We start from the raw sequence: 15,096 nt of genomic DNA on the forward strand, positions 1-15,096 counted from the left end.
CGACGACCGTGGTTGGACATTTTTGGCTTCAATTCATTACAATGGAGGGAGGCGACGTCGCGTCGTCCATCTTTTTTTACAGTCTATGGTGTAACCCCTTGGGTTACAGATGCCATTGCTCTGGCCTATAAGGCTTGTGGCCTTCATTTGCCCCTGGGGTGGGGTTACAGTTGGCACAAATTAGGTAGCAGCCTCCACAGTTTATGAACCAATCAGAAATTGGGAGACACACTCTCATTCAGAAGTAAAGGAATCAACAAATCTCCGCCCAGCTGTCACACACTCAACTGTATCTTTGTCACCACTCCTTTAAGATTATTCTACCAACAAATATTTATTTAAATACATTATTTTAGAGAAAATAGATTTGATATGAATGTAATTTCAATGTAAAATTCCCTTATATAATAATGCATGTAACTGGCTTATTATTAGCTACACTCTTAGAAATAAAGGAACAACACTAGACCTTTTCTGTCACTGGGGCTGTACCCTTTCACTTGTTAATAATACATCAATAATCATTACTCATAAAGACTTTTGTCATGACACAGAATGCATTTCAGTGTTACTCTGATACACGCCCGCTGACAGGGGGGGACAAACGGGTCTGTTGTCCCGGGCCCAGGATGAGGGGGGGCCCAGAACTGGAACCTATGGAATAATTCAGTGTTTTCCATACATTGATTTATCTGCCATAGAATCAACACTGGCCGCCACAAATAGATTTTTCATGATTACCATTTACATTTTAATTTTACTATATTCATTGTAATGAGCGCTCAGCGCGCCTCCCTCCTCCCTCTCTCGTTGCATGCAGCGCCTCAACAGCGCGCGCCCCTCCCCTCTCTCTCCTGTTGCAAGCAGCGCGGCTCTCTCTACAGTCAAAAGTATTTTAAATCCGCGTACCTTTTACTTTCTTTTTCGCGTAAACGTCAACAGTCACGGATGTCACTGATAGAGAAGATGGCTGATCGAGTTCATCATGAGTGACTTAACAAAAGGTCAGCATTACCACACATACCCGTTCTGGTGTGAGTCTGTGTCCGAGCTCTCTCCCTACCTATGATGCGGTATGCTCGTGCACGTGTTCTGTAGTAACACTAACCGTGTATTCTCTCGTATTCTGAATTTGCAACAAATTGTCTGCGCTATACGCGTTGATATACAATAAAACTACCACTCGTGTTTAAAATAAAAAGCGCTCATAACGCAACAACACTGATGAGAAGAGCAACAGTAGTACAGCCTCAATGGAAATGTATGATGATTTTGTCAGATGAGGGCGCGTTTTTAGCAGCAGTTAAAGAAAGAGCTGATTGGATTTACATTGACATTAACATACATTAACAATGAGTCACTGGGTCGTTACTGGGTCCTGTTTAGTCACTATTTTATAGACAACAGAACAAATAATATGTAAAAATAGAAATCAGTTATGTTAAAATGCAATATAATGTGACGGATCAAAGAGTAAAACACGACGCAATGACGCCACATATATGCTAATCGGCGTGTGACGTCATCGCCGCCACAGTCTCTCAAAATCCTGTGGGAAACACTGAAATTGTTAAAAAATAAAGAAAATAGGCATATTTGTGGAAAAAAATCTAATACAGTCACCTCCATAAATATTGGAACAGAAGCACATTTTGTGTTATTTTAGCTGTTTACCAAAATGTATTCCAGTTACAGTTATGATGGTTTTTCTTTATAATGGAGAGGATAATGCGATCATCCACCACTGTTATCCCATTTAGACATACAGGATTTTAATGTTGCTAAGCTCACCACTGTGTTGTTTTTTTATCTGGATGTGCCAAATTGTTGATGTGGCCACTCTTAATGTTCCTGCCATCTCTCTGATGGATTTTTTGTGTTTTTGAAATGGTCTGTATCACTTGCATGGAGATGTCCCTGAACAGAAGGGTTAGGTTTAAGACCTTTAACATCTGTCATTCATGAGGAAATTATTTAACAAATAGACAATACCTGTCCATAAAAGTTTTTAAGTCAACTGCACCATTACTTTTGAAAAGGGGGAGGTACATATTAAATGGCTGTAATTCCTAAATCCTTCAGCCATTATGGATGTGAATACTCAAAATAAAGCTGAGAGTGTGCACTGTAAGCCAATATTCATAATATGACTGTAACTGAAATACATTTTGGTAAACAGCTAAAATAACACAAAATGTGCTTCTGTTCCAATATTTATGGAGGTGACTGTATTTGAGATACATAAAAAAAAAAAAACGTTTTATTTGTTTTCTTCCTATACTTGAAATAGTGGTCAAGAAAATGGTTTGGCCACTGATCAAAATTTTAGGATGTCATTTGATTTGAAGTTCAGTACGCTCAAAATATCTGGTCAGACTCAGCAAAAAGTCCAGTGCTCAGAAAAGAAAAGAAAAGAAAAGAAAAGAAAAGAAAAGAAAAGAAGAAAATAGAGGTTTTCAAAAGAGCGGGTTGACGTTGTATAAATAAATAGTTATTTTGTGTCAGTATATAGTGTCAGTACTACATTTATTTACTATATAAATGTTGAATACAATGTATAATAATGCAATATTCGTGGGTCATGAATCTGATAATGCCAAATGTCTTGTTACCAGTAAAAAGTAGGGGGGCCGAGGGGCCCTCCAAGATTATCTTGTCCCGGGCCCAGGCAAGACTGTCAGCTGGCCTGCTCTGATATGAAAAGCATGCTGACATGCAGGTTTCAGTATTAGGTCTTATGACTTGTGATTGAGAGATTAGCTACAGTAAATATATTACAGTCTGCAAGCACTCCACCATTACAAGAGCAGGAGGTTAAGGCCATGGCATCAATGTGGGACAGTGCAGTACAGAAGAGGTCTAGTGAGCTTCACCAAGACACCTGGCAGGTTATATTTGATGACTCTATTATTATAAACAGCATAGCTCCTGGGTGGTTCCAGTATATTTCTGGATCTTTTGCAAGGTAAGATGGTAGCTTTGCTTCCAAAAGCAACTTGTTGCATTGTAGTTGCATAAAATGTAATGTTTTAAAACATATATAAAAACTTTTATAGCAAAATAATGTTTTTTATAAGTATTATTTAGAATTTCGGTTTAGCTTTACTCTTTACAGGAGCATGGTTTCTTTATTAATGTAAAACAAATCACTGATTCTTAAAATATGTGACAAAGCCGGTTCCATAGTTGTTCCCTGCAGTTTAAGTATGGCATTGGGCAGTCTGATATGATGACTAGAATGTTCTCAACATAATTGTTTATGGAAACATTTGAAGTCACTCTTCCTAACACAGACTGTGAAATCATTTATTTGTAATTTTACACATTTTTGGCCCTATTTTAACGATCTGAAACGCAAGTGCGAAGCGCAATGCGCAAGTGACTTTGTGGGCGGATCTTGGGCGCTGTTGCTATTTTCCCGGCGGGAGAAATAACTCTTGCGCCAGGCGCAAATCAATAAGGGGTTGGTCTGAAGTAGGTTCATTATTCATAGTTGTGGTTTGGGCGTAACGTCAAATAAACCAATCAGAACGCTATCCAACATTCCCTTTAAACCCAAGGGCGCAAGTTCCATGGCGGGTTGCTATTATTATGACGGATTTACCAGGCGCACGCCAGGAGCGGTTCACAGCCGAGGGACCGACGTTCTTGTAAGAGCAGTCAAAGACAAAGAAGTTGTTTTGTATGGGGATAGGAGAAACCCGCCCAAATCAGCGTCGGTTAAACAGGCGTGGGAGGAAATAGCCACAATTGTCTCATCAGCTGGCATCCCCATCGTTGCGCCAAGCGCTACAATGTTGTCAGGAGATGGGGGAATCCCAAGCTTGCCAGCATAAATCGGGCACGCCGTGTAACGGGAGGTGGATCTGCCTCTACACAGGACCTGACGCCAGCAGAGGACATCGCTGCGTCCACCCTCACCGCTGAAAGGGTTTAGGGGCTTTGAAATCGGACCCAAGAAACGCAAGCAAGGTCCAACCCCAAAGTACTCTTACAAATCAAGTTCATATACATTAAGGTTTCTTATGAAAACATTTTATTCGTTATTTGCATGAGAATTTTTTAACGCAGTCACACAATAAATAAAAACTATCACCACAATGCTCACCACTATGATTCCCCTTATCTCATGTGTTAATATTTTTTATTGTAACAATTTATGATTTGCAAAAATAACTGTTGCATCTGTGTAGATTAGATAAGCAAAGTGTGTGCGCGTTGTGCACGCTATACATTATGGTCAAGCATGCGCCCTTAAAATAGCATAATGAACCACGCGCAACGCGCCACTGACTTTAGACTACTTTTTTTTGGTCAGTGGCGCAATTGTTTTTTGAAACTGCAAAATAGCATCAGGGATGGTTTGCGCTGGAACACGCCTCCTTTTTTGCGCTGAACCGCCCAGGGAGCGCAAGTTCATTCCCTAGTTTGCCGACGTGCGTCTGTGGAGGGAAAAACCGCTGTGCGCCGGTGCAAAATACACTGAAAAAAATGGACTTGGTGGGTCTTTGAATTTAAATAAAATAAACATGTATATGCAACACAAAATATTTATATTCCTTGTTTAAACATAATTTAATTGATTAGGATGAAAATGTTTTGTTTGAATGTAAAATGAACACATTATTCTCACATTGATTAAAATTGATTGAATTGAATACTTAAAGCAATAAAATTGAGTTTGCACACAAAATGGCACCTCCTGAGCAGAAGGTGGCAGTAACGCTCAATAAAAAGGACGTCAATCGCCATAAAAGAAGAATAAACATCGTTTGTTTTGGGCGCCAAAATGAAGACTCAGCAGCAGTCAGTCAGAAGAACTCTCTCAGACGGACACCACATTATTAAAGTAAGTTCTATTATTTATTTATGTTCACTTTATACGTGATACATCTTCGCTAGATAGACAGTTTTTTTACAATATGTAGCCATTGCAATGACTTGTAGTAAAAATGAGTTTGGAGGATGTTGGTGGAGTAATGCTGCCTTCACATGCTATGGGAAAGATGATATTTTCCATTTGTGAACTGGTATGTACCAGTTTGCTGCGTTCAAGTGCATTTTCCATTTGTGAACTGGTATTTACCATTGCTTTTGTTGTCATTCAACCATTCACAACATTGCTGCTGCTGTCCGCCATTTTGAAAAGGTCAAAGGTAATCTCATCTCGGCAACTCGGGCATCAAAATATTTTACGAGTTGCCCAGTGGAAAATACCACATGAGGGGTGTTCATGTGCATTTTCCAAGTGGGATTTTGGTATTTACCATAATTACGATAGCACGTGAAGGCAGCATAAGTTAACGTTAATGTCAGTCAGTCAGTAAGTGTAAGGCTCATAAAGAAAAACAGCGTTTTAAAAATGTCAGCTGTATAACGTTATTTCACGTTTGGTAGTTTTATCCGAGTTAAAAACTGTCAGATTTGAGTTGACTTTTGAGGCACTTTTTACTCAGTTGTTCTATGGAAACGGTTCAGGACAAATAAAACGCTAACCAAACGTTATTCTGTCCAGAGTAACGTTATCCATGTAAGTAATTTACCAGATGATATCAATTGACTACATTAATAATGACATTGTATGAAACAAACTGTCTGCTTAATCAGATGAACAGACCCGCGTCAGTTATTCGTGACTTCACTACGCCACGAGCAACACTTGATTCAATTAGAAAAAGCTTTTTTTAAATGCCTCGCGTGACGTCTGGTATATTAACTGAAAAAATTGCTTTGAAGTGCCACACCTTAAAGCTGACGTTTTCAGAAGAGGACCTTGTTTTAAGATCTCATTTTGTCCAAAATTGCGTCCTATGACAGATATAATACTTATTTCATTATTGCTCTGTGTATGTGTGACCTTAATCATTTGAGGTTGTGTGTTGATTTCACCTCTGAATATTTCCTCTTATAGGTCCATCATCCTTGCATGCGCTACACACTCAAAAGCATTGGTAAGTAATTCCTATCACTGTTTTACTGCTGTTAGGAGCTAAATCTTATTTTTGTAACTAATATACATGTATTATTCTTTGACTCGCAGTACTCAAATATACAATGGTTGGTTAATTTGTTTTCAGATAAATGCTGAATTTAAAAGAATCACTACTGTCTTATGTTCCTGCGTGTCACCTGGACCTCCAATCCAAAAACCTGACGAAACTCTTCTATCAGAAAGGAGGACAGCTAGCAAAAAGACTTAGAACAATCAATGATCAAATGACAGAAGTAAGTAATAGGCTATAGATTCATAGACATAAAAATGTGTAAACATTGTTGGAAGTACAGAAAATGTAGTATGTTTTATTTACATCTTTTGGCACACGGGTCATTAAAACACCTGGGAAGATTTAAAGGGGTAGTTCACCCAAAAATAAAAATTCTCATCACTTACTCCCTATCATGTTGTTACAAACCTTTATAAATGTCTTTGTTCTGTTGAACACTAAGGAAGATATTTTGAGGAATGTTTGTTCCCAAACCAATCATAAGCCCCATTCACTTCCATAGTGGGGAAATATAATACTATGGAAGTGAATGGGGCTCATGAACAGTTTGGTTGCAAACATTCCTCAAAATAAATGTCTTCCTTCGTGTTCATCAGAACAAAGACATTTATACAGGTTTATAACAACATGACAGTGAGAAAATGAGATAATTCACTTTTGCTGTGATTGTCAGGTATGGTAGCACACACTCGAAATGTGGCCTCTTTATTTAACTCATCTCAGTGTAGTGAACACACACACACACACACACACACCTGGAGCAGTGGACAGTGCAGCTGCCTTGCTTTGTAACCCATATATTTGTAACCAATTGTAATATGCTGTGGCAATGCACATGGGTCTGTATACTTACATTTATATTTGTTTGCATTGTACTAATTTCCAATGACACTTTTATTGTAACAGTAACTTTTTTTCTGTTTCTTTAACTACATTTGTCTGTTTTGTACAGGGCATGGATGAAGTCAGCATCAGTGTGGTCATTTGAAGACACCACTGTTGGGATTTGTGCTCTCAAACAACATGCTTCTTGTGATGAAGAAGAGGATCTTTGTATAGTCCTGGAAGGCATGAAGGTGTTGCAACATCGTGCCATGTTGTTTGAGCTGATGTATGCCTTAAACCTGAGCTATCCTGATCTCTGCTTTATTTTTGAAGAAATCCAAAAGATTTTAATGGAACTGCATTGAGCGTAACTTTAACGAACAGTTTCTTTCAGTGAAAGGATCAGAAAGACTGTGCTGCTCATTTATGTTCTTTTTATTTATCTGTTTTAAGTGTTTTTTCTTAGTTTATACTAGTGATGCACCGATGTATCGGCCGCCGATATTTATCGGCCGATTTTTTATGAATTTGAAACCATCGGCATATCGGCTATAGCATGAGAAAGGCCGATACCGATAGTTTATTAATTAACTGCATAAAGAAGGTTGTCAAGCTGTCTTATTATATTTGTTTTAGCTTAATTTGTGCCTCTCTTATTATGTTGGTCAGTTAAATGTTAATTAGATCCAATCCATGTTCAGTAAAAATAATTTGATGCCGAAATAAACTAGCTTATAGACCAGCTGTACAGTATGGTATACAAGTGTTTATTATCGGTATCGGCCAGAAGTTGTCTTTTTAAATCGGTATCGGCCCAAAATAATCCTATCGGTGCATCCCTAGTTTATACAAATGCTGTAGCTCTGACTTTCTGAAGGATTGATATTTTCCAGTTTGTAAATCCATTTAAAAAATAATAGTACTTACTGTTTTGCATGTCTCTTTGGAATGCAGTGTTTGTGCTTTAGCACTTCTAAATCTACTGTGATAGTAACTATTTTAAACATTTGGGTCAGTTTTACAGATGGGGCTTTTTCTAGTCCCAGACTTTTGCAATGCCTTAATTTGAAAACATATTGCACTGACATATATCAGTGCCATTGTTTTGTCTCAAGATGTACTCCAGTGTTGTTTTTGTAAGGTAGGTTTGTTTGTAAACTTTTTTTGTAAAAAATATCCTAATATAACTAGGGCCTAGTCATGGATTAATCTACAACCTGTTTGGGAAATTGCCCCTTTGTATGTACTGCATGTGCTGATTGTTGTAATAGTTATTGACTGTTATTGAATTAATGTGTAGTGATTTAAGTGAATTGATGATCTGACAGCAGTGGTTTGCCTCAATATCACTAAACTTTTGTTTAAAACTCTTTGCTTTTTATGCCAATGCAAATGTATTTTGTATTTAAAAAATAAATAAATAACATTTGGATAATTATGGATGATTATTCTGGTGCCAGAAACATAATGAAATTGCTTTAAAGTTACATAATCCCATAATATAAGCATTAAAAAAGCATGTTGGAATTACAGATGAAAATCTAGTCCCCTTACATAATAAAATTACTTAAACATTACAAAATAAATGTGTTATAGTAAAGAGAAATAGCACTTTGAGTCAACATATTTATATTAGACTACTTGAAACAATTAAAATGTTTTGGTCTGACACATAAAAATTAAATGAGGAAAATTATGTTGGTTTAACACAATCGGATTATGTGGGACCGATGTACACATTAAAATTACGTAAATTGAAAGGATTTTTTTCAGTGTACGAATGATTCATGCGTCACTGACTAAGTCAATTGCGCTGGGTGCAAGATAGGGCCCATAAAATGTGCATTGATACAGTGTTTCTTTAGCTAAATGCATAAATATAAATGTTTAATGTTATGAGATACCTTGAGCTGTTCAGGGCACGGTGAGCAAAACTGAATATATGTTCCTTTATACTTTTTTAATTGTAGGTTCACATGTTCACTTTGTAGAAGATCCTGGGGGTCTGCAAGAGCACAGGTGGTTTTCCTTTTTCACCTAAACTCATCAAGTGGTCAAGGAACCATTAAGGTGCGACGCTTCAAACAGAAATGCAAAAATTGCACCGATGCTCAGATGGAGGATCCATTCTTCTCAGAGGACAACATTGATGTGCTGGTGGAGAGACTGGTCAAGAAGATTCGCATGAGATGCTACAGAGAAGACCTTGCTGAAATGAACAGGTCTTCGATATTCGACGGCAGAATGAATGGGCCTCATGAGAGTTCTCACTGTGAAGCTTGTCAGCAAGGAGTCTGCAGTCAGGCCACTTCATAGTGATTTAATTTGGTTTTCCTAGAGACATACCTGCAGCTCAATAGAACAGGGGTCTCCAACCTTTTTAGCAAAGGCTAGCAATGCATAAAAAATCTGGAGGGCTGCTTTTCTGATATACTGTAGCAGCCCTGATAAAGTTGCTAGATATGTATAGATGTAATTCATTAATAAAAAAATACAAATTCTCTCTCTTAACAGGTACTGTACTGTTTCAAAATAGTAAAAACTTGTAACTTTGTATATACACACTTGGTTTATTATTGCCTCCCTTTGACCAGTTGCTTTATTGTTTCCTAATCTTTGTAAGTCGCTTTGGATAAAACTGTCTGCTAAATGCAAATGTAAAATGTAATTTGTTTAAAACTAAACTTTCTATATTTATTAGACATAAATTGTTTTCCGATGGATGTTTGATATGATTGGTATGACCCTGATTTGCTTGAGAGTAGATTATGTTATGATATAATTTTCGTTTTGTGTGTGTGTGTGTGTGTGTGTGTGTGTGCGTGCGTGCGTGCGTGCGTGCGTGCGTGCGTGCGTGCGTGCGCGTGTGTGTGTGTGTTTTGCTATCTTTATGCTGCTTTGAAACATTGTATAACATTGTATACTATATAAAAGCTAGGGTTGTGAAAAGATTAACCACGATTAATCGGATACAAAATAAAAGTTTGTGTTTGCATAATATATTTGTGTGTGTATTGTGTGTAATTATGTATATATAAATACACACATACATTATATAATTTATTTATTTATTTATATATATAATAGAAAATATATCAGAATAAGAATTATTTACATGTAAATGTTTCTTATATGCATACATGCAATATATACAATCACCTAAAGGATTATTACGAACACCTGTTCAATTTCTCATTAATGCAATTATCTAATCAACCAATCACATGGCAGTTGCTTCAATGCATTTAGGGGTGTGGTCCTGGTCAAGACAATCTCCTGAACTCCAAACTGAATGTCAGAATGGGAAAGAAAGGTGATTTAAGAAATTTTGAGCATGGCATGGTTGTTGGTTTCAAGCGGGCCGGTCTGAGTATTTCATAATCTGCTCAGTTACTGGGATTTTCACGCACAACAATTTCTAGGGTTTTCAAAGAATGGTGTGAAAAGGGAAAAACATCCAGTATGCGGCAGTCCTGTGGGCGAAAATGCCTTGTTGATGCTATAGGTCAGAGGAGAATGGGCCGACTGATTCAAGCTGATAGAAGAGCAACTTTGACTGAAATAACCACTCGTTACAAGCGAGGTATGCAGCAAAGCATTTATGAAGCCACAATTCGCACAACCTTGAGGCAGATAGGCTACAACAGCAGAAGACCCCACCGGGTACCAATCATCTCCACTACAAATAAGAAAAAGAGGCTACAATTTGCACAAGCTCACCAAAATGGACAGTTGAAGACTGGAATAATGTTGCTTGGTCTGATGAGTCTACGTTTTGAAACAGACAATCAACGAAAAATCTACGAATCAGATACGTATATCAGTTGAAGGTCCTGCAAAACACATTTGTGTTTTTTAACACATTTTGCAGCGTCTGCCTGAAGAGTCTGTTTCTTTTTGAAGCAAAGTTTTTCTGCGCCTCCCTTGTTATTTTCTCTCTCTCTCTCTCTCTCTCTCTCTCTCTCTCTCTCTCTCTCTCTCTCTCTCTCTCTATTTTGACATATGAACTGACCGACGATGCACTCTCGCTTGCACAGAGACCAAAGCGGTGATTGGGCCAGCTTAATGTCATTAAAAAAAAAAAAAAAAAAATGGGCTGCTGCTTAAATGTCAGTGGGCTGGTCGGTCTAGAAAAAAAAGACGCTAACTGGGCTGCTCAGAAAAAAAGATAGTATGGGATGTATCGGCCCCAAAAATACGTCGGCCCACTGGGAAACTGCCCGGTGTGCCAGATGGCCAGTCCGCCCCTGGTGTGGGGGATGTTTTCTTGGCACACTTAAGGCCCCTTAATGCCAATTGGGTATCGTTTAAATGCCACAGCCTACCTGAGCATTGTTTCTGACCATGTCCATCCCTTTATGACCACCATGTACTCATCCTCTGATGGCTACTTCCAGCAGGATAATGCACCATGTCACAAAACTCAAATAATTTCAAATTGGTTTCTTGAACATGACAATGAGTTCACTGTACTAAAATGGTCCCTAAAGTCACAAGATCTCAACCCAATAGAGAATCTTTGGGATGTGGTGGAACAGGAGCTTCGTGCCCTGGATGTGCATCCTACAAATCTCCATCGACTGCAAGATGCTATCCTATCAATATGGGCCAACATTTCTAAAGAATGCTTTTAGCACCTTGTTGAATCAATGCTACGTAGTATTAAGCCAGTTCTGAAGGCAAAAGGGGGTCCAAAAAAGTATTAGTATGGTGTTCCTAATAATCCTTTAGGTTAGTGTATATACAAAATAATTACACAAAATGGACACACATACTATGCCAAAACAAACTTTTATCGTGATTAATCTTTTGACAACCCTAATAAAAGCACTAGATAAATAAATATAATGTAGTGGTTTACTAATTTTAGTACTGTTGAATACTTTAATATTTACTATGGTATGTTTATAACCACTATATTAGGAAGCTCACCACTGTTTCATATAGCAACTGCTAAGGTATACTACAGAACTTTTTCATATTATTTTTTTAAATAAAAAGTTTCTTTATTATATATATATACAGTATTATATATAGGAAAAACAAATACTATGGAAGTCATTAGCTACATCTTCATACCATCATGTTTTAAAAATATATCTTCATTAGTATTCTATATAGGTCTGCCATAGTAGAAAAAACAAATGCTATGGAAGTCAATGGGTACTGTCAACTGTGTGCTTACCAGGGGCGTCATGCACCAATTTTTTTTAAGGTGGCACAGTGTGCAAAGCTCACAGAAATTTTTGCATACACAGATGTCACAAGGTGACAATCTTTTTAAGGGCGGAACCAAAGTTAGGGAAGTTTTGGTTCCGCCCGGAAGATTTCCCCACCGGGCCACATACGAGGACGGACCTTCTCACTTCCTGGTTTCCAGGACAACGGAATCAGGGCTTGACGAACCGCAGGTGAGAGGAATTAAGTCAGTGAAGTGTGATTGGAGGCCGTATGAAATAAATAGCTCTGCTGAAACACAAAGAGGGGAGTTCGGGCACGAGAGGGGATCGACGCGGGGAAAGCTCCTCTGCCTAGGGCAGAAAAGTAGATACGCACCTTTTGAAGAGCCCGCAGGCTCTGTTGATCCGGGCTGCGCTTGGAGCGCGCGGAGAGAAGACAGGAGCTGCCTGGGGCGAAAGAAAGGCGATACGTGGATGGAGTATAGGAGCACCCCGAAGAGAGCAGTGTGTTGTCAAGTTTAGTGTGTGCTGAGGAACGGAGCTGTGCTTGTTGATAGACATTGGTGGCTGTCTACATTTCTCTCTCTCTCTCTCTCGTTGTAGTCTGCGGTGGACACGCTGGAGTTAAAGGAAAATCCTACGGGTAGAAGAAACATTGGTCTAAGTAGCACCTTTAAAGGAGTAAAGCGGGAAGGAAACCGACCTTGTCTTGCAACGTAAACAAAGGCAAACCGCTGTGAGTATCAACTCTGGTGTTGAGCAACTTGTAAAAACTAACCTGTGCAATTGTTGGATACCTCCAGGAGAAGGAGGGCGGCCCTACCCCTGAAACAGCGTGGTGGGTGAGCTGCAGAAGCGTCCATCCAAGCAGCCACAGCAACGAACTACCATTCAGGTCGTATTTCCATCGCCCTTATCCAGCCCAAGCGAAGTGGAGGACGCAGGGCGTCCTTTGTTGTGTACACTGATAGTGTGGTGAGTGAGTCTTTGAAATTAGTAAACTTTTCACGTTGAAGTGGTGCTGTGTATTTGCTGTGGGTTGCTGTGTGTCTTGTCAGACGAAACCCCGCTTCATCCATTTTTCACTGAGCAAAGGACGGAGAGGCTAACGACCTCAGGAATTACCAGCTACTATACGCAGTGTGCTGTTTGGAGTGTGAAGTGACGCAGATTAAGAGCTGTCAGCGAGTGTGAGTACAACATTGGATTATTTGTATTGGAAACTTACCTGTATCTGCCCCTGTCGCAGAGTCGGAGGCGAAAGAGTTCCGCCGCCCAGTGGTCTCTACAAAGGGGCGCCCCTGTCCAGGATTCGATCGCCCTACGGGTAGTGAGGATAGGGCAGCGCTCGACCCGGTGAGGCGGTGTGTCATCTTCGCCCCTCTGCTTGACCTGTGGAGAAAGCTATACCTACCAAGAGCTGTAAACAGCAGACCAGGTGAGAAGCATCCAAAATCCAAGTAACAGTGCTTTGTGTCCCAGCGGTCACCTGTGGAGCAGAAGGAGAACGAGAGTGAACATTAGGAGAACAGACTGTGGAAAGCTATACCTACCAAGAGCTGTAAACAGCAGAACCGGTGAGAAGGTTCGAAGTCCAAGTTAACAGTGCTTTTGTGTCACAACGGCCACCTGTGGAGAAAAAGGAGAACGAGAGTGAACATTAGGAGAACAGACTGTGGAGAGCTATACTTACCAAGAGCTGTAAACAGCAGAGCCGGTGAGAGGTATTTGAAGTCCAAGTTAACAGTGCTTTGGTGTCCCAGCGGCCACCTGTGGAGAAAAAGGAGAACGAGAGCGAACATTAGGAGAACAGACTGTGGAAAGCTATACCTACCAAGAGCTGTAAACAGCAGAACCGGTGAGAAGTATTCGAAGTCCGAACTAACAGTGTCTTTGTGTCCAGCGGCTGCCTGTGGAGAAAAGGAGAGCAGTAATGAACGCTAAGAGAATGGACTGTGTGAAGATCCAGTTGGTGGTGAAGGAGGAGAGCCTAGAGTGGCCGTTATTTTAAGTTCCTTGCCACTGGAACGGCAGTCAAACCCGTGACTTCCCACCCGTGAACTCGTACTAGATCGATGTACTCCCAGTTCAGAGTCGTGAGTCGTGGTTTTGAAGTCGTGAGTTACGAGTTACAGGTTGCCTGGAACGCAGCATGGGAGTACATCGATCTAGTACGAGTTCACGGGTGGGAAGTCACGGGTTTGACTGCCGTTCCAGTGCACTTTCACCGGTAGAAGGATGTAAAAACACGAGTTACAGGCTGCCTGGAACGCATAAGGTCGTAAGTCGTGGTTTTGAAGTCGTAACTCAGGGGTTTAAAAACCTGCCTGGAACGCAGCATAACATTTCTAACATTCTAAACACCCCTGCAAAACCATAGTGCAAAAACCTCCAAAATAAAAGTGTTGACTAACTTTCATATCAAATACTATTCAATCGGATTAAGGACATATTGGCATCATATTTACATCTGAATAACGGCATGTGTTCTATTTAAGTTTTGTGTCTTGTTTAATTCTGTCATTAATGCATTTTGCACAACAACTGGCAAAAATTCTTCGTACAAGAAGGCCATTCTCAAATAACGAATCTATAACCACATATGTGTACATACTCCACCAACCTGTACAAAATCATACTTCGATTGCACGGATGTACACTTACTGACAACAATGGAAGCAATGCAAATGAAAAACAACAACAATAGAACAATAGAAATCATGGTTATTTAAAATGCTTTTCAAATAATTCTTAACTAATTACAACTCCAGCAACACATAAACTAAAACAAGATAATATCAAAACAAAACATACTATGACATCCCTTCACAAATCTTGTCACGACACGCCAAAACCACTAAACACACAATAAAGACTTTTAAATGATGTGATAGAGCACACATATCCAACTAAAACACTAAATAAAACTCTTAGTATAACAGAGCTAAATGCAAAAACAAGTCTTACCTTTTGTCATCGTGCAGTTTTATTCCACAAGTGGACATATTAAAAAATGCGCGCAACAATTCCCAGTGGAAGAGAACATTTATCCACAGAGCAAATCATATTACTTCTGGAATATGCAA

General features: G+C 39.3%; 1 protein-coding gene and 2 long non-coding RNA genes across 3 annotated transcripts in view; all 3 read left to right on the top strand.

Moving 5' to 3' along the window:
* LOC141281569 (uncharacterized) overlaps nt 1-15,096 on the top strand; it is a 514,674-nt gene that overhangs the window by 313,744 nt on the left and 185,834 nt on the right. The window lies entirely within an intron of this gene.
* LOC141279793 (receptor-transporting protein 3-like) lies at nt 2,447-9,616 on the top strand. The gene is made up of 2 exons (XM_065259439.2): nt 2,447-2,965; nt 8,801-9,616. Exons 1-2 carry the CDS (start codon nt 2,823-2,825, stop codon nt 9,144-9,146), a joined length of 489 nt encoding a protein of 162 aa, XP_065115511.1. The 5' UTR covers nt 2,447-2,822; the 3' UTR covers nt 9,147-9,616.
* LOC135740904 (uncharacterized) lies at nt 5,435-8,163 on the top strand. The gene is made up of 3 exons (XR_010529300.2): nt 5,435-5,951; nt 6,078-6,225; nt 6,958-8,163. It is a non-coding gene; the product is annotated as an uncharacterized lncRNA (long non-coding RNA).

Source organism: Paramisgurnus dabryanus, chromosome 24 (assembly GCF_030506205.2).
Source record: "Paramisgurnus dabryanus chromosome 24, PD_genome_1.1, whole genome shotgun sequence".
In the NCBI taxonomy this organism is placed as follows: domain Eukaryota; kingdom Metazoa; phylum Chordata; class Actinopteri; order Cypriniformes; family Cobitidae; genus Paramisgurnus; species Paramisgurnus dabryanus.

What these genes read in the sequence shown, in the direction of transcription:
- LOC141279793 (XM_065259439.2), top strand. Translation starts at nt 2,823, where the DNA reads ATGGCATCAATGTGGGACAGTGCAGTACAGAAGAGGTCTAGTGAGCTT. An exon ending in ATTTCTGGATCTTTTGCAAG is followed by an intron (nt 2,966 to 8,800) that starts GTAAGATGGTAG and finishes TTTTAATTGTAG; the next exon opens with GTTCACATGTTCACTTTGTA.